The sequence below is a fragment of the Vidua macroura genome, chromosome 12 (genome assembly GCF_024509145.1).
Source record: "Vidua macroura isolate BioBank_ID:100142 chromosome 12, ASM2450914v1, whole genome shotgun sequence".
Lineage (NCBI taxonomy): Eukaryota > Metazoa > Chordata > Aves > Passeriformes > Viduidae > Vidua > Vidua macroura.
This window is the reverse complement of record NC_071582.1, coordinates 21,603,349-21,624,983: the sequence shown is the minus strand read 5'-3', so window position 1 is coordinate 21,624,983 and position 21,635 is coordinate 21,603,349. Positions and strand designations below refer to the sequence as shown.

The 21,635-nt window shown below is 56.8% G+C and overlaps 1 protein-coding gene across 1 annotated transcript; it reads right to left on the bottom strand.

Annotated features, from left to right (window-relative positions):
* Positions 1-11,834: 11,834 nt before the first annotated feature.
* On the bottom strand, positions 11,835-12,993 carry LOC128813139 (uncharacterized). Its single transcript, XM_053987919.1, has 2 exons — positions 12,595-12,993; positions 11,835-12,255 (listed from the first exon to the last, which is right to left on the bottom strand). Exons 1-2 carry the CDS (start codon positions 12,984-12,986, stop codon positions 11,835-11,837), a joined length of 813 nt encoding a protein of 270 aa, XP_053843894.1. The 5' UTR covers positions 12,987-12,993.
* Between the last annotated feature and the right edge of the window lie 8,642 nt (positions 12,994-21,635).

Below are 21,635 nucleotides of genomic sequence, written 5' to 3'. Positions count from 1 at the left end.
TGGTCATTTCCCCTGGTTTCGGTCCTTTCCCCCTGATTTTGGTCATTTCCCCCCGTTTTTTGGTCCTTTCCCCCTGTTTTTTGGTCCTTTTCCCCCGTTTTTGGTCCTTTCCCTCTGTTTTTTGGTCCTTCCCCCCCCTTTTCTGGTCATTTCCCCTGGTTTCGGTCCTTTCCCCCTGATTTTGGACCTTTCCCCCTGTTTTGGTCCTTTCCCCCTGTTTTTGGTCCTTCCCCCCTGTTTTTGGTCCTTTCCCCCCGTTTTTGGTCCTTTCCCCCTGTTTTTGGTCCTTTCCCCCCGTTTTTGGTCCTTTCCCCCTGATTTTGGTCCTTTCCCCCCCGTTTTCTGGTTCTTTCCCCCTGGTTTTGGTCCTTTCCCCCCCGTTTTATTGGTCCTTTCCCCCTGTTTTTGGTCCTTTTCCCCCGTTTTTTTGGTTCTTTCCCTCTGATTTTGGTCCTTTCCCCCCGTTTTCTGGTTCTTTCTCCCTGATTTTGGTCCTTTCCCCCCGTTTTTTGGTCCTTTCCCCCCCGTTTTCTGGTTCTTTCCCCCCTGGTTTTGGTCCTTTCCCCCCGTTTTTTGGCCCCTCGCCCTGGGGGCGTGATGCAGACCCCCGGGCAGGGCTTGCCGCCCACCCAGCCAGCCGGGCCGGCTCCGATTGTGCCGAAAATCCGGCGATTTGTGTCGAGCACCGGGCGGGCTCTGGCGGATCCTCGCCGGCAGATCTTGTCCTCATTACTGAATAATTCATCGCCGCATTAATGGCTTCAGATCCCAGCGCGCTCCCGCTCTCTCCTCCTCTCCTGCCTCACTCTGCCCACTTGGGAAAACTTTATTATGCCTCGCTCTGACGACAGAGTACACAGATAAAAGATAATTGCTTGGCTTGACTCCCCCATTGATATGAAAATAAGATTTAAATTATTCACTTCAGTTTAAAGGTTAGTTGAAGGTTATTACAGGGGATAAAAAAAATCACTCTTCATAACATTTCTGTTGGAGATGAGACAGGTTTGAAAGGCCTAATTTGCACGGCAGGCCGAGGAGGCTTGTTGTGAATAAACCCGGAGCCCCTCCAGAGATTTTAATCGCCAAGAAGTCAATTATTTATAAGCAAATTACGCCGAGCTGCTCGGGTATAGACAACCCGGCTGGGCGTGAATAGGGACAAGATGGAACCTCTATAACTTAATACAGCTCCCATTGAAGAGCAGCGAGAGCCTCACCCGGCGCTTTCCGCCTCTAATCCCGGCTGGAATTTAATGAGCGGCTGAATTTCAGAGCGGGGTGGGGGGGGCTGATCCCGGCTCCCTTGGACTCCTGTTTATTTTATTCCTCCCCTTCAGTCTCCCGGCTTCCAGCCTCCATCTCCGGCTCCCTTTTGTGTTGCCGCCTTGTAAATGGAATTAAAGGATTGTAAATTTTCCTGCCGAGCAATAGGGCCTTGAAAGCGGGGACGTCACTTCGCTGAGCGATCGGCTTTAGCCCGGCTTTCACTTAATGCTCCTTTATGTGGGGAGCTATTGCAGCGCCTGGTGCTGGGAGAGAGGAAAATCTCCTGGTTGGAGTTAATAATTAATGCCCGGGCCTGGCAGCGGGGCCGTGGTTCAGCGCGGGCTCGCCCCGACCGCAGCGCTCCCCGTCCATCACCGGCAGCGCTGCTGCAGGAGAAATGTCCAGGGGAAAGCAGCCTCGGGAAAGGGAAATATCCACGGGAAATGTCCAGGGGAAAGCAGCCTCGGGAAAGGGAAATATCCACGGGAAATATCCAGGGGAAAGCAGCCACGGGAAAGGGAAATATCCACGGGAAATATCCAGGGGAAAGCAGCCACGGGAAAGGGAAATATCCAGGGGAAAGCAGCCTCGGGAAAGGGAAATATCCACGGGAAATGTCCAGGGGAAAGCAGCCACGGGAAAGGGAAATATCCACGGGAAATATCCAGGGGAAAGCAGCCACGGGAAAGGGAAATATCCAGGGGAAAGCAGCCTCGGGAAAGGGAAATATCCACGGGAAATGTCCAGGGGAAAGCAGCCACGGGAAAGGGAAATATCCAGGGGAAAGCAGCCTCGGGAAAGGGAAATATCCACGGGAAATGTCCAGGGGAAAGCAGCCACGGGAAAGGGAAATATCCAGGGGAAAGCAGCCTCGGGAAAGGGAAATTTCCACGGGAAATGTCCAGGGGAAAGCAGCCATGGGAAAGGGAAATATCCAGGGGAAATGTCCAGGGGAAAGCAGCCTCGGGAAAGGGAAATATCCACGGGAAATATCCAGGGGAAAGCAGCCATGGGAAAGGGAAATATCCACGGGAAATGTCCAGGGGAAAGCAGCCTCGGGAAATATCCACAGGAAATATCCAGGGGAAAGCAGCCACAGGAAATATCCACAGGAAATATCCAGGGGAAAGCAGCCTCGGGAAAGGGAAATATCCACGGGAAATGTCCAGGGGAAAGCAGCCTCGGGAAAGGGAAATATCCACGGGAAATATCCAGGGGAAAGCAGCCTCGGGAAAGGGAAATATCCACGGGAAATGTCCAGGGGAAAGCAGCCACGGGAAAGGGAAATATCCAGGGGAAATGTCCAGGGGAAAGCAGCCTCGGGAAATATCCACAGGAAATATCCAGGGGAAAGCAGCCACAGGAAATATCCACAGGAAATATCCAGGGGAAAGCAGCCACAGGAAATATCCAGGGGAAATATCCAGGGGAAAGCAGCAACAGGAAACATCCAGGGGAAAGCAGCCACGGGAAAGGGAAATATCCACGGGAAATATCCACAGGAAACCAGCCATGGGAAATATCCAGGGGAAAGCAGCCTCGGGAAAGGGAAATATCCACGGGAAAGCAGCCACAGGAAATATCCACGGGAAATATCCAGGGGAAAGCAGCCTCGGGAAAGGGAAATATCCAGGGGAAATATCCAGGGGAAAGCAGCCACGGGAAAGGGAAATATCCACGGGAAATATCCAGGGGAAAGCAGCCATGGGAAAGGGAAATATCCAGGGGAAATGTCCAGGGGAAAGCAGCCACAGGAAATATCCACAGGAAATATCCAGGGGAAAGCAGCCACAGGAAATATCCACAGGAAATACCCAGGGGAAAGCAGCCACAGGAAATATCCATGGGAAACATCCAGGGGAAAGCAGCCTCGGGGTCCCAGAGCCGTGCAGGTGTGACCCAGGCCATAAAGCCTGGCCCTGCCGCTGTGCCCGTGGGATGGGCTGGCACTGGGTGGTGTCCAAGGTCCCTTCCCACCCACCCCAAGCCCTCTCCCGTCTCCCAGTGCAGCGGGAAGAGCTGGAATGGCCAATCCCCCCCAGAGCCAGCCCAGGCAGCAGCCGTGGGCAGAGCTGTTCTCCGTGTGTGCTTGGCTTGGGGGCTCGCTGGAAGCAGAGCCCAGCGGTGGCCCCGAAGCCCTGGGCCGCAGGAGAAGGGGAGGGAAGAGCAGGGAACGTGTCTGGCCCGTGCCTGCTGCGGATCCGGCCCTGGCACATCCCTGGGAAGCAGAGCTGAGCTGTGCCCGAGCGCTCCGAGGGGTCGTGTTCCCGTTGGACCCTTTTGCCTTTTATTTCAAATTCACCGAGCCTGACGGGTGATCCCGGGAGCCGGCGCGTCACGGCAGCCGCGGCTGAGCCGTGGAAATCCCGGGATTTCCTCTTCTCCTTCCACGGTCTGTGCCCCTTTCCCTGCCACTCACCGCGGGTGGGCAGAGCCGCTGGTGCTGCCTGGATCCAGCCCTTGCTGTGGGCACAGCCAACCTTCCCAATATCCTGGGAGAGATCAGATATCGATAGGCTGGGAGAGATAGCAGATCCCACACATGGGACAGAGAGCAGAAATTGATCTATTGGGAGAGGGAAGATGCCAGACCCTGGGTAAGGCCTGATTTAACCCAAAAATCCCACTGGATGTACCAGGCCTCAGCAGGTTTCCTGTGGAACCCTTCTGGGGGCAATTAATGGGCTGCAGGTGGTAATAATACTAAAAATAATAATGTTAAATGACAATAAAAAGAATTAAAATAAAAAATAAAATAAAAATAAAAAAAAAAAATAAAATAAAATAAAATAAAATAAAATAAAATAAAATAAAATAAAATAAAATAAAATAAAATAAAATAAAATAAAATAAAATAAAATAAAGTAAAATAAAATAAAATAAAATAAAGTAAAATAAAATAAATAAAATAAAATAAAATAATAAAAAGAAAAGAAAAGGAAAGAAAAGAAAAGAAAAGAAAAGAAAAGAAAAGAAAAGAAAAGAAAAGAAAAGAAAAGAAAAGAAAAGAAAAGAAAAGAAAAGAAAAGAAAAGAAAAGAAAAGAAAAGAAAAGAAAAGAAAAGATAAAATAAAAAAATAAAAATAAAAATAAAATAAAATAAAAGTAATAATAACAATATATAATAATATACTAATATAGAATATAGACTATAGAATATAGACTATAGAATATAGACTAGAATATAATAATAATAATGATAATGATAATGATAATGATAATAATAATAATAATAATAATAATAACAACTACGCTGCCTGGCTTCCCTGCTGCCCCATCCCTGTCCCAGCTCCGCTCTGGCTTTCCCCCAGCCCTGCCCGCTGCCTGGGTGGGGACAGATTAATTTGCTAATTGGCCGGACTCGGCGGAGCTGCAGTGCCAGGGGGCTGCCAGAGCCGCGGAGCTTTGATCTCCCGATCTCGTTATCCAGGGCCTCGGGAGCATCCCCGAAACAGCCCCGGCCATGCCCCGGGAGCCGGGAGGGGAGGAGGGAGCTGCGGGCCGGGGTGTTGGGGCTCCCGGAGCAGCGCCGGCCGCAGCAGGAACGGGTGAGGCTGGGCATCCACTGCCGCCGTGCCAGGGCCGGGCTGGCACCCGCAGGGAACGCTCTGCTCCAGCGGGAACCGCGCTTCCCAGGCTTTTCCCCGTGCTCCGCAGCCTCCGGCACCGCCTCTCCGCTTTCCCGGTGCTCCGTGCCCTTGGAACGGGCAGTCCTGGGGGGAAAACGGCCTGGGAGAGCCGGGCTGGAGAGCCCCGGGGGAGGCAGCATTCCCGGGAGTTCTGAGGGGTGAGGAGGGGCCAGCAGCGCTTTCCCCACCCGAAATGCCGGGATGCCGCTGCCTCGGGGGAGCCCGGAGCAGAAAGCACGGCCCCGTCTTTTCCTCTGGGAGCGGCCAGGCTGGGCCCCTCCTGCTCTCCCGCGTTCGCCTTTCCTGCCTGCTCAGGGGGAGAAAAATCCCTCTTAAATCATTCAGTGCCTCTCTAATGTATTCACAGCGTGGCCGACGGAACAAGATCTGAAACACTCCTTTTTCCAGTCAGACTATTAACCGGTGACACTTTGACACCGGCAAGAAGTATGGCAGATTAAAAAGTAAAAACTGCACAGAAATCTAAGTGCCTCCACATAGCGCTGGAATAAAAAAAATTGCTGTTAGGAGCATTAAAATAGAGCCCTTGTCAGGAGCGATGGATTCCAGGGACGTGCCTGCTGCTTCCCGGGGAAAAGGAGAGCAGGGAGCGCCCGGGGGATGCGCTCCCAGCTCGGGCAGGGCGCGGAGGCTCGCACGGAGGGCTCCGGCCTCTCCTCCCGGGGGATTGGCACCCGCTGGGGTCTCGGGGGGCCCCTTTCATCTGCCCGTGACATTTGGAGTCCCCCGGAGGCGGCTGGGGGATGAAAGCAGGAGATGAAGGAGCCGGCTTTTCTTGGCACCATTAATCATTTATCAGCTAATCAAGAGCGCTCGCAGGAGATGAGGGGAGAGAGCAGCTCGTTCCTAATAGGAATTAGTTCGCTTACGGTTATTTTTTCCCCCCTCCCCTCCCTCCTCGCTCTGATTTCCCAAGGGAATGAGGCTTGGGGAGGGCTGCACTTACCCCTCCCTGCTTCCCAGCACCCCGGACCTCCCGGCAGCCGGGATGGGATGGCCCAGAAAAAACCCCTCGGGGCCTGAAATTCCCAGCACGGGCAGCAGGAATCCAGCCAGGAGGGAGCGGCCAGGTGGAGGTCGGGCTGGAACGGGGACAGGATGAGGACCCCGGCTTAAGCTGCACCAGGGGAGGCTCAGGTTGGGCCTTCATCAGGAGGAATTTCTGAGGAATCAGGAGGAATTTCTGCCTGGAGAAGGGGCGGTCGGGCCTCGAAACTGCCCAGGGAGCTTTGGAGCCCCCATCCCTGGAGGGGTCCCTGCTCTGGGTGAAAATCTCCCCTTCCTTAGGAGAGAGGCAGATTTCAACCCCCCGGCTTGAAAACGTGGACTCGGCTCTCTCGACCTAGATAGAGATAAGGGCAAATCAATGCCACTTCAGAATCCCGTGCCATTTCCGTGGCTGAGGGGCGATTTTGGCGTGTCTGGAGCCGGCGCTGCCCCGCTCAGCCCTGCTGCCTCCTCGGGCGGTGCTCGCAGGGAGGGTTTAATTCTCCTATAAATACTGCAGCCTTACAGCAGCAGCCCCGCTCAGATATGCAATAATACCCAGTTCTGCATTTCAGGTAAGGCTTTAAACGAAATTAAATCTCCTCAGCGTGGCTAATCAGAGATTAGCTTTGATCACAGGGTGTTAGCCCAGGCCAATCCCACTGAAATCCTCGGGCAGCCCCAGCGCCGGGAATGCTTGGAACGCCGAGCCCCGGCCCCAGGGCAGGGCAGAGGGGATTTTTCCTCTCCTACTTTTGGATATTTTTTTTTTTTTTCTCCATGCAGGGAAAGGTCTCTGTGGTGCACGGGGCATCTCCTGCTGCCCTGTGCCCGTGGCTGGAGGGCTCTGGGGGGAGATCCGAGCTCTCCCAGCCTTCCCCCTGGGCCTTCCCGCATCTCCTGCATCCAAGGAAAGGGTGAAGATCCATCCTGGAAATGGGAGGAAGGGACGGGGCTGCTGAGGGGGGTTTGCTAGAGCTCCTTGTGGAGCACCGAGGTGCTCGAGTTCACATTCGGCAGCTGCTCTTGGAATCCTGGGCTGGTTTGGGCTGGAAGAGACCTCAGAACTCATCTCCTTCCACCAGGGACACCTTCCACAGGCCGGTCTTGGACAGCCCCAGGGATGGGGCACTCGTACGGGGCTCTCCCAACCCTTTCCCTGCTTGGGAACGCCCCCCGTGGTTGTTCCCCTGGATTTTCCACGGCCCAGTGAATGTCTGAGATCCCGAGCGCTGACCCGGGGCTGCCTTGGCAACAATTTCCTGCCGCTATCGATTTTGGGGGTTGTGCGGTGGGCAGGAGCATTAACCCAGCCTTCCTCCAGCGGCTCCGCAGCTCCCCCGGCACGGCCCGGCCCTAATGGGCTGCAATTACTCAGCGCTAATTGATTGGGCACGGCGGGGGGAGCAGCTCCCTTCACGGCCGGGGGTTTTATGGCCGGGCTCAGGGCGGAGGGGATTTGCTCCCGTCCCGAACCATCCTCTGGGATCCCTGCTGGGCTTCCACCCGCAAACCGGGCTCTGGGGTGGCTTTGGAGGTCCCCAGGGACTGCCGTGGGGCAGAGGATCTTCCTGCTCCGGGTGGTGCTGAGGAGCTCGGGAATGGCAGGGAGAGATCCGCTCTGGGTGTGCCAGGGAGTCCCAGAGATGCAGGATCTGTGCTCTGCTTCCCAGCCCCGGGAAGGCTTTGGAATAGCTCTGGTTGTCCACAGAATCCTGGGATGGGTTGGAAGGGACCTCAAAGCCCAGCCAGTGCCACCCCTGCCATGGCAGGGACACCTTCCCCTGTCCCAGGCTGCTCCCAGCCCTGCCCAGCCTGGCCTTGGGCACTGCCAGGGATCCAGGGGCAGCCCCAGCTGCTCTGGGCACCCTGTGCCAGGGCCTCACACCCTCCCAGGGAACAATTCCTCCCCCAAATCCCATCCCTCCTTCTGCTTTGGGGCAGGATGTTTATTCCTGCAGCAGCCAGAGGGAGTTTCACCCCCAAACCCTTTGTGCGTCTCCTGTGCGCAAATCCACAGGGACGTGGGAATCAAAGCAAACCCTCCTCCTCCTCCTCTTCCTCCCTTGTTAAACGTGGAAGCTGAGCAGCCCCGGGAAGGCGGGTAAAGCCTGGATTTGTGTTCTCATCCCAAAGGCAGCCCCTTGGAAAGTGCGGCTCTCTCCCGCGTCCCTGCCCAGTGGCAGGGCTCTGATGGGATGGGCAGTGCTCCTCCCCAGCAGCAAGATGCTCCCGGGCACTGGGGGAGATTTTCCATCAAAAAGTTATGCCTTTGAAGTCATCAGCTGCCTCCCTGAAACATCCAACCCCGAGCTTAGAGCGGCTTGGAATATCGGCCGATCTGGGAGAGCCGGCAGAGCCTGGGCCTCCTTCTCTCGCTGGGCCCGGCGGGTTTGTGAAGCTGCCGGGGGGAGCTCGGTGTGTGGAACGGCACGGAGCGCCCGGCAGGGCTGGGACTGCGGGAATTCACCCGCAGCCGGAGGAGAGCCGGGCGGTCCTGCGGGGAAAACCAGCCCGAGCCCCGTCCTGGGCTCTGCTGAGCCAGAGCAGCGCAATTCCGAGGGGTTTGGGGGAGTTCTGGGGGAACCGGGAAACTCTGGGCTGCCCCTGGTGGAGACTGAGATGGGGAGGAAAATGCCGAGGTGTCCCAGAGAGGAAATGGCCTCGAGATGCACCAGGGAGACTTTGGGTGTTTTCCCAATGCCCAACCATTTCTTCATGGGAAGGGCGGGAGTGCCCGTCCCCGGAGGGATTTAAAGCCATGTGGATGTGGCACCTGGGGGCAGGAGCGGCTCCGTGGCCTCCTCTGGACCGGCTGCAGCAGCTGCACATCCCACTGATGCTGTTCCTGGGGCTGGAGCAGCCCTGCAGGCCGGGACAAAGGGGCCGATCCCCTCCGTGCCCGCTCTGTGCATTCCAGGATTCCCTGCTGCCTCTCCAGGTGTTTGTTTGTTCCCCCGGGGATATTTGCATGCTGTCCTGGGATATCTCGGTCCTGTTTGCTCTGCTGTGACCTTTGGATCTGTGGGAGAGCCTGGGGACAAGGTCAGCCCCAGTAAGAGCAGCGCTGCCTTGCCCCAGCGATGCGGGCACGGCCCAGCCCCGCTCCCTCTGTCACGGCCCCGCCGTGTGACACCGCGTGTGGCACCGCGTGTGGCACCGCGTGTGGCACCCAGGCTCCAGCAGTGGGTGGCAGCGCCACTGCTGCCAGCCCGGGAATTTCCCTGACCTGTCGCTCTGTTCCAAAGCGATCCTTCCCTCAAACTGGGCAAAGCTCTGGCTGCGCCGTGACTCAGCAGGGAAATATTTCAGGGATCGATGTCCCGATATCCCTGAGGCTAACAGGGCCGTGCAGGGCCCTTGGGTCTGGGATGAACTGGGTGGTTCTGGTGCCCTCTGCCCTGCTCGCAGCGGCTTGGCTGCTTGCACAAAATCAATTTTTCTCAATGGAGATTTCCAAGACAAAAACCAGCTCCAGGGGGAAGAATGAAAAGTACCCTGGTCTGGTGGAAGGAGAGGAGCTTTGAGGCTCCTTCCAGGCCAAACCAGAGCTGCAGCTCTGCCCAAAATCCCCTCAGCACCAGACCCGTGTTCCTCTGGCATGGAGGGGACCTGGCCACGGGTGTTGTCCCAACTTTCCTCACATCCTGAAAACATCCCAGAGCTTTTCCCTCCATCTGCTCCCCCCTGGCCCTGAGCTCCCCTTGGCCAGGCTGCTGAGGTTGCTTCTGCTGTTGGATCCTGGAGGAGAAAAAAAAAAAAATCCAAATATATTGATGTGTGAGCTTGCTTTAACTGGAAAACAAAAGCCATGGGCAGTGTGGTTCCAAAATATCACTTTCCATTTCCTGGAGCAAGTGCTGGAGCTTTCCAACGACTGCAGGGCCCCAGAAGCCGAGGAGGGCAGGGCTGTAAAGAGCTTTTTAGTGCAAGCTGTGCTCCAGGTTGTGGGGATGGCTGGAGATCCCCTCGGAGCCGTGTGCTAAGAGGTTATTTTGGATCCGGCTCAGGCGCTGCCGCAGCCCGGCCCATTAAAAAGTAAATTTTTCATGTGGAGAGCTGAAGCAATCTCTGGCAGCTGGAGCTCAGCTGTGGGAAGGGAAACACAACCACGGGGTAAAGCTGGGACTGCTTTTTCCACCCAGGGCTGCTGGAGTTTGTGTTCTGGCTGACACCGGCCAAGAGTCGCTGTCGCCAGCAGCAAAGCTCACCAACCAGCCCCTGAAAAGGTGCCATTTTGGATGTACTTTCTATTTTTAAAGTTCAAATTATTGACTTTATTGTGCTCCAAAAGTTTTCCTTTGGGAAAACTCTTCAGAGAGAGAGGGAGGGACTTGTGCCAAGGGCCATGGCACTGCCCACAGCTCCTGCAGCCCCATGGAAGGGCCTCACCTCGCCCTCAATCTCCATCTTTTCCAAGCTTCTCACGGTGAAATATCCTGTGTGCATTTTGCACTCGTAATTGCGGGGCAGGAGCTGGTGATAAAATAGCTTAAATTAATGAGGTTATGAAGTAACCTCTGCTGCTGGTAATCCCTCACTCCGGCAGGCTCTGTGCAGTTCTCCAGATGAGTTTTCTGCTCCGCTGGAGCAGCTTTGGAGGAGCTGGGAGGGATTTGGGGGAGAGGGGCTGGAGAGCCGAGCCCAGAGCTCCTCCGTGGAAGGTGACAGGCAGGGAAAGGCCCCTCGGCTGGGGCTGGGCGTGGTGACAGCAGCGAGGGGACGGCTCTGGGTCACTGCCTGCTGTGCCCTGCGTTGTCCAGACCCTCTGGAGAGGCTGCTGGGTCCCTCTGCTCGCAGCTCCAGCACGTCAGGGACTGCCCCGTTCTGCCACAGGATCGCTGCCCCTTCCGCGGGGGAAGGGCGGTGCCACAGGAGAGGGAATCCTTAGGGTTATCCCAGAGGAGACAGAAATAACGAGGCAACGCCAGCAGCCTGGATCTGTGGAGATCAGCAGTGTCCTTGCGGCCAAATCCTCTCGTCTGGGCCGTAAAACACGGTCCTTGTGCAAGGGCAGAGGGTGAACACGCATCTGGCTCCTGGTTTCCACAAGGGCAAGGCACCTCCGCGGATTTCCCATTATTTTTTTTTTATGAATTCCACGCTCGGGGATGCCGGGCGGAGCAGCGCCAGGGCAGCTCCCGAGCGGGCACAGCCCCCTCTGCCCCAAACGCAGCGGGCATCCCGCAGTGCCAGGGGTTTGGGGAGCTGCAGGCAGACAGCTGCGGCTGCACTGCAGGAAAACCTCCCCGCTCCCTCTGTCAACAATTTCATTTTTCAAACTGCGCCAAACGAGAGGTGCATCCTCTCTCTGCCGTGCGGCGGCCGCGTGTGTAACACCAGCACATAATTAACAGTCAAGATCATTTACATTGTCGCTTAGCTAATTTTCATAATGTTTTCTTTATTATCAGAGGAAGAAATTAACCCAAGAATTTATTTACATACTAGTCTCAAACAGTAACAGCTTGCTAATTGCCTGTTAGGTGATTAATAAGCTTACAGCAGATGCTAATGAATCGAGAGCTCACTGTTTCAAAGGTGCTCTTGCAGCATGCTTGTGTTTTGGCAGCTTAATTAGTGCAATAATTATGTACTTGTTGCTTCTTCTTTCAAGCAAATACTGTCAAATGCTTAAAAGATTAAAGAGAATTATATCGCTGAGAACTCGCTGTGCTCGAGGATTCTGCCTCTGCCGCTTCCCCGCTGGAGCCAAAGCGGGAATAAACACGGTGAGGGACTTTTGGGGTGGGGTTGGGGCGCTGCAGGAGCGAGCAGAGCCCAGCCAGCCCTGGGAGCAGCTCCACAGGGGCTTTGGTTGGGATGGAGATGGAAAAGCTGGGAAAACGCGCAGATGTGGCCCCTGGGGACACGGGGCAGTGCTGGGAGAACGGTTGGGCTCCGTGATCTCAGAGGGCTTTTCCAGCCTCAGCGCTCCATCATCCTGTGGGATCCCCGAGGCCTCTGCAGGTGTTTCCCCGCGCAGCTTTTCCAGCCGCTCTGGCAGAAGAGGTTTTCCCCATCACCAGGGCGGATCCTGGGGAATGGTCTGTGTCCCCAGCAGGAGCTGGCCCTGGTGGCGCCGGCGGTGCTCAGGGACACTGAAGCTGCCCCAGGAGCTGCGAGGAGCCGGGCCGAGGCTCGGTGTCCCGGCTGCTCCTTGTCCACGAGGGGATTGTCCCCTGGCCCCACCTGCAGAGGTGCCCCAGGGGGACGTGGAGCTGCCACAGAGGCCACGGGCATGATGCCACTGAACGGCCTCCAAGGTCCCTTCCGAGCCAGACCTTTCCATGGTTCCGTGGCGAGGCTCTGTGGAGGAGAGCGCTGCAGGGCTGCTGTGAGGTTCCACCTGCAGGACAAGGAACCACAGTTAACCCTTTCAGGACGAGGGGGAGAGATGTCCCTGCCAGCTTCCCCTGCCACCTCCATGCATGCAGAGCTTCGGAGACTCCTTCACACCCCCCTGTCACCTCCTTTGCAGGCTGGGAATTCATTCCTGGCCCATCCCACTGATCCTCCCAACCAGCCCCTGGGGCTCTCTGTCCCCTCCTGCCCTGCAGGCCGGGCAGGGAAGCTGCCACACCATTGTCACCTGTCCCTGCACCTCTCCCAGTTCCCTGGGACACGGGACTCCGGGTGTGACCAGCTCCGGGTGTGACCAGCTCCGGGTGTGACCCCAGGCCCGCACCGCGGCACCGCGGTGTCCCTGCCCCTCTCCGGTGTCAATCCCCGGGCACAGGGCCCTGCCCGGCGGCCCCTGGAGCTCCGTGAGCGCCGAGAGCTCCTCCAGAGCCCTCGCTGTGCGTGCGGGGCCAAGCGCTGAAGCGCCGGGGCCGCAGGAGACGGAAAAGCGCCGTCCCCCCGCGGCTGGAGCGGTGTCCCCGTCTCAAGGAGAGCCCTGGAGAGGCACTCCAAGCTCATCCCCGGCCCCGCCGGAGCGGCAGCAGCCGGGCTGGCAATCGCTGCGGCAATCTCCGGTTTCCTTGGCGACCGCCGCGCTCTCCCGGCTGCGTGCGGAGCAGCTGCGGGCTGGAGGCGGCCCCGCAGCTCTGGCTGGGCTCGGCTTCCAAAGGTCCGCATGGCCGGGGCTGAGCCCCGGGGGCGGCCACCGCGGGCTGCCGGCTCCGCTCCCGGCGGCTCCCGGCCTCTCCTTCCCTCCCCGGTGTCCCCTTCCCTCCCCATTGTCCCCTTCCTTCCCCAGTGTTCCCTTCCCTCTTCATTGTCCCCTTCCCTCCCCAGTGTCCCCTTCCCTCCCCAGTGTCCCTTTCCCTCCCCGGTGTCCCCTCCCCGGCCTTTCCTTCCCTCCCCGGTCTCTGCTTCCCTCCTCGGCTTTTCCTTCTCTCCCCGGCCTCTCCTTCCCTCCCCATTGTCCCCTTCCCTCCCCAGTGTCCCTTTCCCTCCCCGGTGTCCCCTCCCCGGCCTTTTCTTCCCTCCCCGGCCTCTCCTTCCCTCCCCGGTGTCCGCTTCCCTCCTCGGCTTTTCCTTCCCTCCCCAGTGTCTCCTTCCCTCCCCGGCCTCTCCTTCCCTCCCCAGTGTCCACTTCCCTCCCCGGTGGCCCCTTCCCTTCCCTTCCCTTCCCTTCCCTTCCCTTCCCTTCCCTTCCCTTCCCTTCCCTTCCCTTCCCTTCCCTTCCCTTCCCTTCCCTTCCCTTCCCTTCCCTTCCCTTCCCTTCCCTTCCCTTCCCTTCCCTTCCCTCCCCTCCCCTCCCCGGTGTCCCTTTCCCTCCCCGGTGGCGTTGCCGCGGTGCTCTCTCCCTTATCTGATTGTCACGGCGCGTTTCTCTCGGTTGGGCACGCAGCCAGCTCGTTACTTAACCTGTAATTGCGCTTTAATGGGAGCTATCTCCGAAATGCCTTTTCGGAGCCACAGGCTCGCACATCCCCCCCGCAGGACTCCCGGGAGCGGCTCCCGGCAGGGTTTGGCACCGGCCCCGTCGCTTCTCGTGGCCGGTGCTTTACCGGGGCTGACACGCCGCCCTCAGGGGCACAGCCCGCAGGAGCTCGCCGGATTTACACCGGGACCTCTTCCCGGGAATTCCCTCAACTCCATTCCTCGCTGATTTGTTGACTTGAACCTTGCATTTCCACGGGTTTCCCGACGCCAGCTGAAATCTCCTTGTTTCGGCTGAAATGTGGGGATTTTGTCCCACATTTTTGGGTTTTCAGCGGGAAATGTGGGGTTTTTTTTTCCTTAGGGATGTAGGAATAGCAGCGGTGTTAAACCCGGCTGCCAGTGGGTTCCCTTTTTAATAACCCAAATTCCCCCAGCTGAATGCTGATAACGCGTTTTCCTCTCATCCCGTGCTCCCTCCCCGCTGCACGTGTAGGGGAGGGAAGGTGTTCAATCTCCATCTCAACACATTAATTTCAAAAAGTTGGCCAGTATTTGCAAAGTGTTAAGCATATAAAAATTAATGTTGACAAATCTTCGAGGAATAGAATGAAACAAAAGAAATCAATTAAGGAAACAGCCCGCGGATATATTTTATAATCTAAATTGTGCTCAGCATCGCAGTGGAAGTTACCTGCAAACCCTGGTGCCGGATGGAAAACCTAGGAGGGGAAGTTTGGGCTCAGGATGGAAGGAGATGCTGGCCAGAACTGCCTAAAATTCAGAAATGTCGGCGTGAGACTCCTCCAGGTCTGGTCACAGCCTGGGCAATGTCCCGAGGGGCCCTGGAGAGCACCAGGAAAAGCCTCGGTGCACTCTGAGGGTTTGCGTGGAGTCTGCTACAAGGGGGAATGGCTCCCAGTGCCAGAGGGCAGGGAGGGATGGGATACTGGGAATTAGGAATTGTTCCCTGGGCTGGGCTGGAATTGCCAGAGCAGCTGGGGCTGCCCCTGGATCCCTGGCAGTGCCCAAGGCCAGGCTGGACACTGGGGCTGGAGCAGCCTGGGACAGTGGGGGGTGTCCCTGCCAGGGCAGGGGTGGCACCAGTTGAAGTGGCACCTTTGAGCTGGTGCTGACCCGGAGCAGCAGAGACCCCAGAGCAGCTGAAGGGTGCCAAGGACTGGGCACAGGGACCGTGCTCGGCATGGGAACCACGAGTGCTCCCATCCCCATCATCCCATCATCCCATCATCCCATCATCCCCACCATCCCCATCATCCCCATCATCCCCATCATCCCCATCCCCATCATCCCATCATCCCCATCATCCCCATCATCCCCACCATCCCCATCATCCCATCATCCCCATCATCCCATCATCCCCACCATCCCCATCATCCCATCATCCCCATCATCCCCATCATCCCCATCCCCACCATCCCCATCATCCCCATCATCCTCATCATCCCCATCATCCCCATCATCCCATCATCCCCATCATCCCATCATCCCCATCATCCCCATCATCCCATCATCCCATCATCCCCACCATCCCCATCATCCTCATCATCCCCATCATCCCCATCATCCCCATCATGCCCATCATCCCATCATCCCCATCATCCCTATCATCCCCATCCCCACCATCCCCATCATCCCCATCCCCATCATCATCATCATCCCCATCCCCACCATCCCCATCATCCCCATCCCCATCATCATCATCATCCCCATCATCCCTATCATCCCCATCATCCCCATCATCCCCATCATCCCCATCATTCCCATCATCCCCATCATTCCCATCCCCATCATCCCCATCCCCATCATCCTCATCATCCCCATCATCCCCATCATCCCCATCATCCCCATCATCCCATCATCCCCATCCCCATCATCATCATCATCCCCATCATCCCTATCATCCCCATCATCCCCATCATCCCCATCATCCCCATCATCCCCATCATCCCCATCATCCCCATCATCCCCACCATCCCCACCATCCCCATCCCCATCATCCCCATCCCCATCATCCCCATCATCCCCATCATCCCCATCATCCCCATCCCCATCATCCCCATCCCCATCATCCCATCATCCCCATCATCCCCACCATCCCCATCATCCCCACCATCCCCACCATCCCCATCCCGGAGTGCTCCCAAGCCTGGCACAGCCAGGGCAGGACCTCAGCACGTGCCTCCATCATTTCCCTTCCCACTGCAGGCCCAAGCCAGGGCCTGGGGCTGGTGAGAATCAATTCACACCGAGCTGTGACTGTGACCCTGGCACGGGATCCCTGTGGGCACCAGCTCACCCCAATCTGTGACCCTGGCAGGGGATCCCTGTGAGCCCCAGCTCACCCCAATCTGTGACCCTGGCACGGGATCCCTGTGGGCACCAGCTCACCCCAATCTGTGACCCTGGCACGGGATCCCTGTGGGCACCAGCTCACCCCAATCTGTGACCCTGGCAGGGGATCCCTGTGAGCCCCAGCTCACCCCAATCTGTGACCCTGGCAGGGGATCCCTGTGAGCCCCAGCTCACCCCAATCTGTGACCCTGGCACGGGATCCCTGTGGGCACCAGCTCACCCCAATCTGTGACCCTGGCAATGGATCCCTGTGAGCACCAGCTCACCCCAATCCCTGAGCCTAACCCTGGCAGGGGATCCCTGTGGGCACCAGCTCACCCCAATCTGTGACCCTGGCAGGAGATCCCTGTGAACCCCAGCTCACCCCAATCTGTGACCCTGGCAGGGGATCCCTGTGGGCACCAGCTCACCCCAGTCCCTGAGCCTGGCAGGGGATCCCTGTGGGCACCAGCTCACCCCAGTCCCTGAGCCTGACGCTGGCAGGGGATCCCTGTGGGCACCAGCTCACCCCAGTCCCTGAGCCTGACGCTGGCACGATGCCCCGGGAGCAGCGTGGGGACGGCGCTGCCCGCGCTGCCCGCGTCACTCCTGCTCAGGCCAGCGGGACAAATGAGTCTGGATGTCTGTGTGATCCTATCAGCGTTATCTCAGCCGCTGGATTTTAAGGCTTCTGTGGCCTTCAGAGTAAATAAGTGTTTTCCCGGGGTGACACGGGGACCTGGGCAGGAGGGGACTCGTCTGGGCTGGCTCGGGCGCCGTGGGAGAAACCCCGCAGGGATTTCAGCACCCGTTGTCTGACTGGACTGCTGGCTCCTTCCAGGCAGGGCAGTGGTGAAGGGAGCCCCCAGAGCAGCGCCCGCGGGGGGATCCCCTTTGTCCTTTGCCACCCACGCTCTGCTCCCGGCAGGATTCCCAGCTGGATGAGCCGGGCCTGACCTTGTGTGAGCAAACAGCTCCAGCCGGGAGCTCACTCACGGCCCCCTCTCCTCCTTCTCCAAAGAAAAATCGTTCCATTGACCATTTCTTCTTAGGGGTTTTCATTCCATGGAGATCTGGACATCTTCATGGAATCTGGACATTTCGTGGACGTTCCCATTCATGGAATTTGGACATTTGACCATAAAAATTCCAGAGATCTGGATGGAAAATCCCAGCAGAGGAACGAAGATCTCCATCCCGGGAAAGGGCAAAGGAAAGGTCCATCCGAGGATTATCTCTGGCATTCACTTAATTTTATTACTTTGAGTGACTTTATTGCCTTCATTCTGCTTTCTGTTGCATTCCAGCACTTATTTAATAAACCTCTCTCTGGTTTAAATAGCAGTTTAGTTTTTATGGTAATGCTAAACTTAATCAGATGCTCAAATTAGCTTGAAATTAATTATATTGACAGCAATAACCCTGTGTTCCCTCTCCACGTCCTGTGCACAGATCTCCTTCAGGCCTGCATTAAATTCCATTTAGAATCAGTTCCCTGCTGATGAGGGCAGCGCTGCCAGATGGGAAATTTGGGATATGAGCAGCACCTTCCCCTTCAGCTGAGCTTCCCCTGCCATTCCCTCCAAGGATTTTTGGGCACCACCTTGTCAGGGAGGAAAACAAAGCCTGGAGGGGCAGCTGGAGCTCATGGAATCATGGAATGGTTTGGGTTGGAAGGGAGCTTAAATCCCACCCCTGCCACGGCAGGGACACCTCCCTCTGTCCCAGGCTGCTCCCAGCCCTGCCCAGCCTGGCCTGGGGCACTGCCAGGGATCCAGGGGCAGCCACAGCTGCTCTGGGCACCTGTGCCAGGGCCTCCTCACCCTCCCAGGGAACAATTCCCAGTTCCCAATGTCCCATCCATCCCTGCCCTCTGGCAGTGGGAGCCATTCCCTGGGTCCTGTCCCTCCAAACCTGTAAAAAGGCCGCAGATGCCTTTCCTTTGCCCTCCGGGTTTTCCCAGAGCTGCCAGGCGCCGTCACCTCGCGCTGCCCTTGGTTATTGATGCCACTCTCCAGGGCTGATGAGCTTCCCACGCCTGGCTGCTCCAAAATCCCGCATTCCCACCTTAACCCGGGCCGGGAGCGCGGGGCCCCGGGCCCGCCGGAGCCTGGGAGCTCTGCCCGAGCTGTCCCACCTGTCCCGGAGCAGGGGAGGTGTGAAAGGAGAGGGATGGGATGATGGGATCCGCCCCCGGCTGTCACCAGATGACACAAACAAAAACGACCCACCACAGCCTTGGTCACGATGAAGAGACTCATTTATTTTTTTCTGGCTCCGATCATTTATAGTTCTCAAAAGGTGCCAGTGGGTTGGAGGGTGAACGTGCCACCTCTCCAAGGACACTGCACAAACTACCTGTACATCAAATTTCTCCGCCTCTGTGAAAGAATGCAAAACAACAGGTTGTTTACAGAAAGTTGTGTGGGAAAGTTCTCTACAAGAATGTCACCTCAGAAGGCTTTAGAAAACTCTTGATAACCAGGGCGACACCCGGCCGCGGGGAATCCGCAGGGAATTCCGCGTTTCCAGCCAGGAGCGTTTGGGATGTTAACACTGGGATCCCTGCCGGCGGAATTCCGGCTGGGTGGGAGCGAGGACAGCCTGCTCCACCTGCCCGAGCTCCCGGGGAGCTGGAAAACGCATGGCGGAGCTCAGCAGCACCTTCTGCAGAGCCCGGAGCAGCCCCAGCCCCTCGTCGCTTGTGCTCTGGCTGGATGGGAGCAAAGTCACCAAATCTGGGAGAAAACCCCCAAAAGACCCGAGCCGGGCGGTGGCCCCGGCCTGGCCACACACGGCCCGTGTCATTGCCATCTTCAGGCTGCGTTTGCTCCTGACTGGCTCCGAGGCGGAATCTATGGGGGCTGTCATGGAAGTTGTTTTTCCTTTTGGAATGAATAACTCTTGCGGTGAAGCTGACACGAAGCATAAATTTGTTAAATTACATAAACATTATTGCGACCCATAAAATTCAATGAATCCTCGTCGCCTGTTTACTCATGGCTGGCTTTGCTGTTTGCACAATGTAATTTAACGTGTCAATTTGCTCTCAAATAAAAAACATCTGGCCTTTTGACATGCCAAAAACACTGCGGAGAGGATCTGAGAAGGGAGCTGAAAGCCCAGGCTTTACATAGCAGTTAGCGAGGGGCTCTTAAAAGGGAGCCAATATCATCCAGATCAATTGATGGCTTCTTGGCAAACCTCCTCCTGCAAACCCGGCAAGATTAGTAAATTTTATCCTAATTAAAATTAAGAAAAGCCACGGACGGCTGGCACGTGCTTTGCAATTACATCTCCTGCCAATATTGACATCAACTCTATTGGATTTTTAAACAATCTTATTATTTTGTAATCACGAATAACAAGGAGAAAATTATACTTTTATCAGAGGTTTTTTTTTCTTTTTCTTTTTTTATTCCGGACGAGCCGCGGCATCCCAGGAAATTAATTCCCCTCCCTAAGCCCCTTAGCTTGAGATTCTCCCGAAAATCTCAGACTTTGGGAGTCGGGCTCGCCGGAGCGGCCCCGGCCCCGCAGCCCCACGCTAAGAAAGGCCCTTAAATCCCGGTTTAATCCCTAATAAACCGTAATTCCTGTGGCTCCCGCGGACACACGCGGGCAGCGCTGACCTAAATAAGGGCAGCGAGCGCGGCTGCGAGCCCCGCGTGTAGGGACGGAGCCGCTCCCGCTTGGCACGGGGGACACCCGGAGCGATGATGGATTTGGGGATGAGGGCGGCGGCCGCGGAGGTGCCGGAGCTGCTCCCTGGCTCAGCCCCGCTCCGCGGACGAGGAGCAGCCGTCGGCTCGTGGGGTAATTACAAGCCCTGTGGGGAAAAAAAAAAAAAAAAAAAAAAAAAAAAAAATCCGAGCAGATCCCCGCCACGAAACCAGGAGGTTACAGCGAGTTCAGGCCTTGCTTTAATTAAGGGAGAGACATCTCTTCCTTTAGGGAACGCTGAACTCACGTTCCAGCCGATAGGAACGATTTCCCATGTTGTCAGCGAGGCTTGGACGCGTCTGTGCGTAAATAAATTGGGATTTCTCTTCCCCCTGCCAGGAGAAGTCGCAGTGTTTGCTTTGAAAGTCTGTGGGACTGGCGGTGGTTTTGCTCTAATCAAGTTCTTGGCATTTTCTAGGGGCTCATAATGGGACTCAAGTAGTTGCACATTTTCTGTAATTGGACTCAAGTAATTGCACATTTCTCTAAATGATTAATGAACGGGATTAAAAAGTTTGAAAAAAAAAAAAAAAGTCGCCTGTGACACTGGAGAAATGGGAACGGCGTCGGGGCTGGGGGAGAGAGGCTCTTACACAAATATTTATGGGGAGAGGAGCAATCCCAGCGGGACGGAGGGGCTGCTCCAGCCGGGCCCCGAGGGGTGTCAGGCACAAAAGCTGCGCGGGGATTATCGGCTCGGGATATCAGAGAGATAACACATGGCAGAGGTGGCTCCTGCCAAGCCCCAGCTGATGGTTTCTCGCTGCAGATAAAAGGGAATAAATAATTTCCAGGACGTGGATTGGTGGGGGGTTTTCACCGAGTTGTTCCCCCGTGATGATCCCGGGGTTTTTCCCACCCAGCGAGCAGCGACTCCTGGTATTTCCAGTAAAGGATGGGTTTGATGGGAGCGCTGGGAACACGCGGTGCAGATCACTGGGTCTGGAAATCCTCTGAGGGGGAAGGGAAAAGGAGCCATGGACAGCCCTGAGTGAAACCTGCCTGCAAACACAGCCGGGAGCTGGATCTGCCCGCTCCAGCGTCCAGCTGGGGGCTACTCACCCATCCAGTGGTGTTATCTGTGCCCCATGGAGAGACCCCCAGGGACTGCCAGGGGAGGGGGCTGAGGCACAGAGGGGTTCAAAGGGGAAAAGAGCATCCCTCTGCACCCAGAGCCTGGATCCCTCTGCACCCAGAACCTGGATCCTGCACCCAGAGCCTGGATCCTGCACCCAGAGCCTGGATCCTGCACCCAGAGCCTGGATCCTGCATCCCTCTGCACCCAGAGCCTGGATCCCTCTGCACCCAGAGCCTGGATCCTGCACCCAGAGCCTGCATCCTGCATCCCTCTGCACCCAGAGCCTGCATCCTGCATCCCTCTGCACCCAGAGCCTGGATCCCTCTGCACCCAGAACCTGGATCCTGCACCCAGAGCCTGCATCCTGCATCCATCCGCACCCAGAGCCTGGATCCTGCACCCAGAGCCTGGATCCTGCATCCATCTGCACCCAGAGCCTGGATCCTGCACCCAGAGCCTGGATCCTGCACCCAGAGCCTGGATCCTGCACCCAGAGCCTGGATCCTGCATCCATCTGCACCCAGAGCCTGGATCCTGCACCCAGAGCTTGGATCCTGCATCCATCTGCACCCAGAGCCTGCATCCTGAACCCAGAGCCTGCATCCTGCATCCCTCTGCACCCAGAGCCTGGATCCTGCACCCAGAGCCTGGATCCTGCATCCATTGGAACCCAGAGCCTGCATCCTGCACCCAGAGCCTGCATCCTGCATCCATCTGCACCCAGAGCCTGCATCCTGAACCCA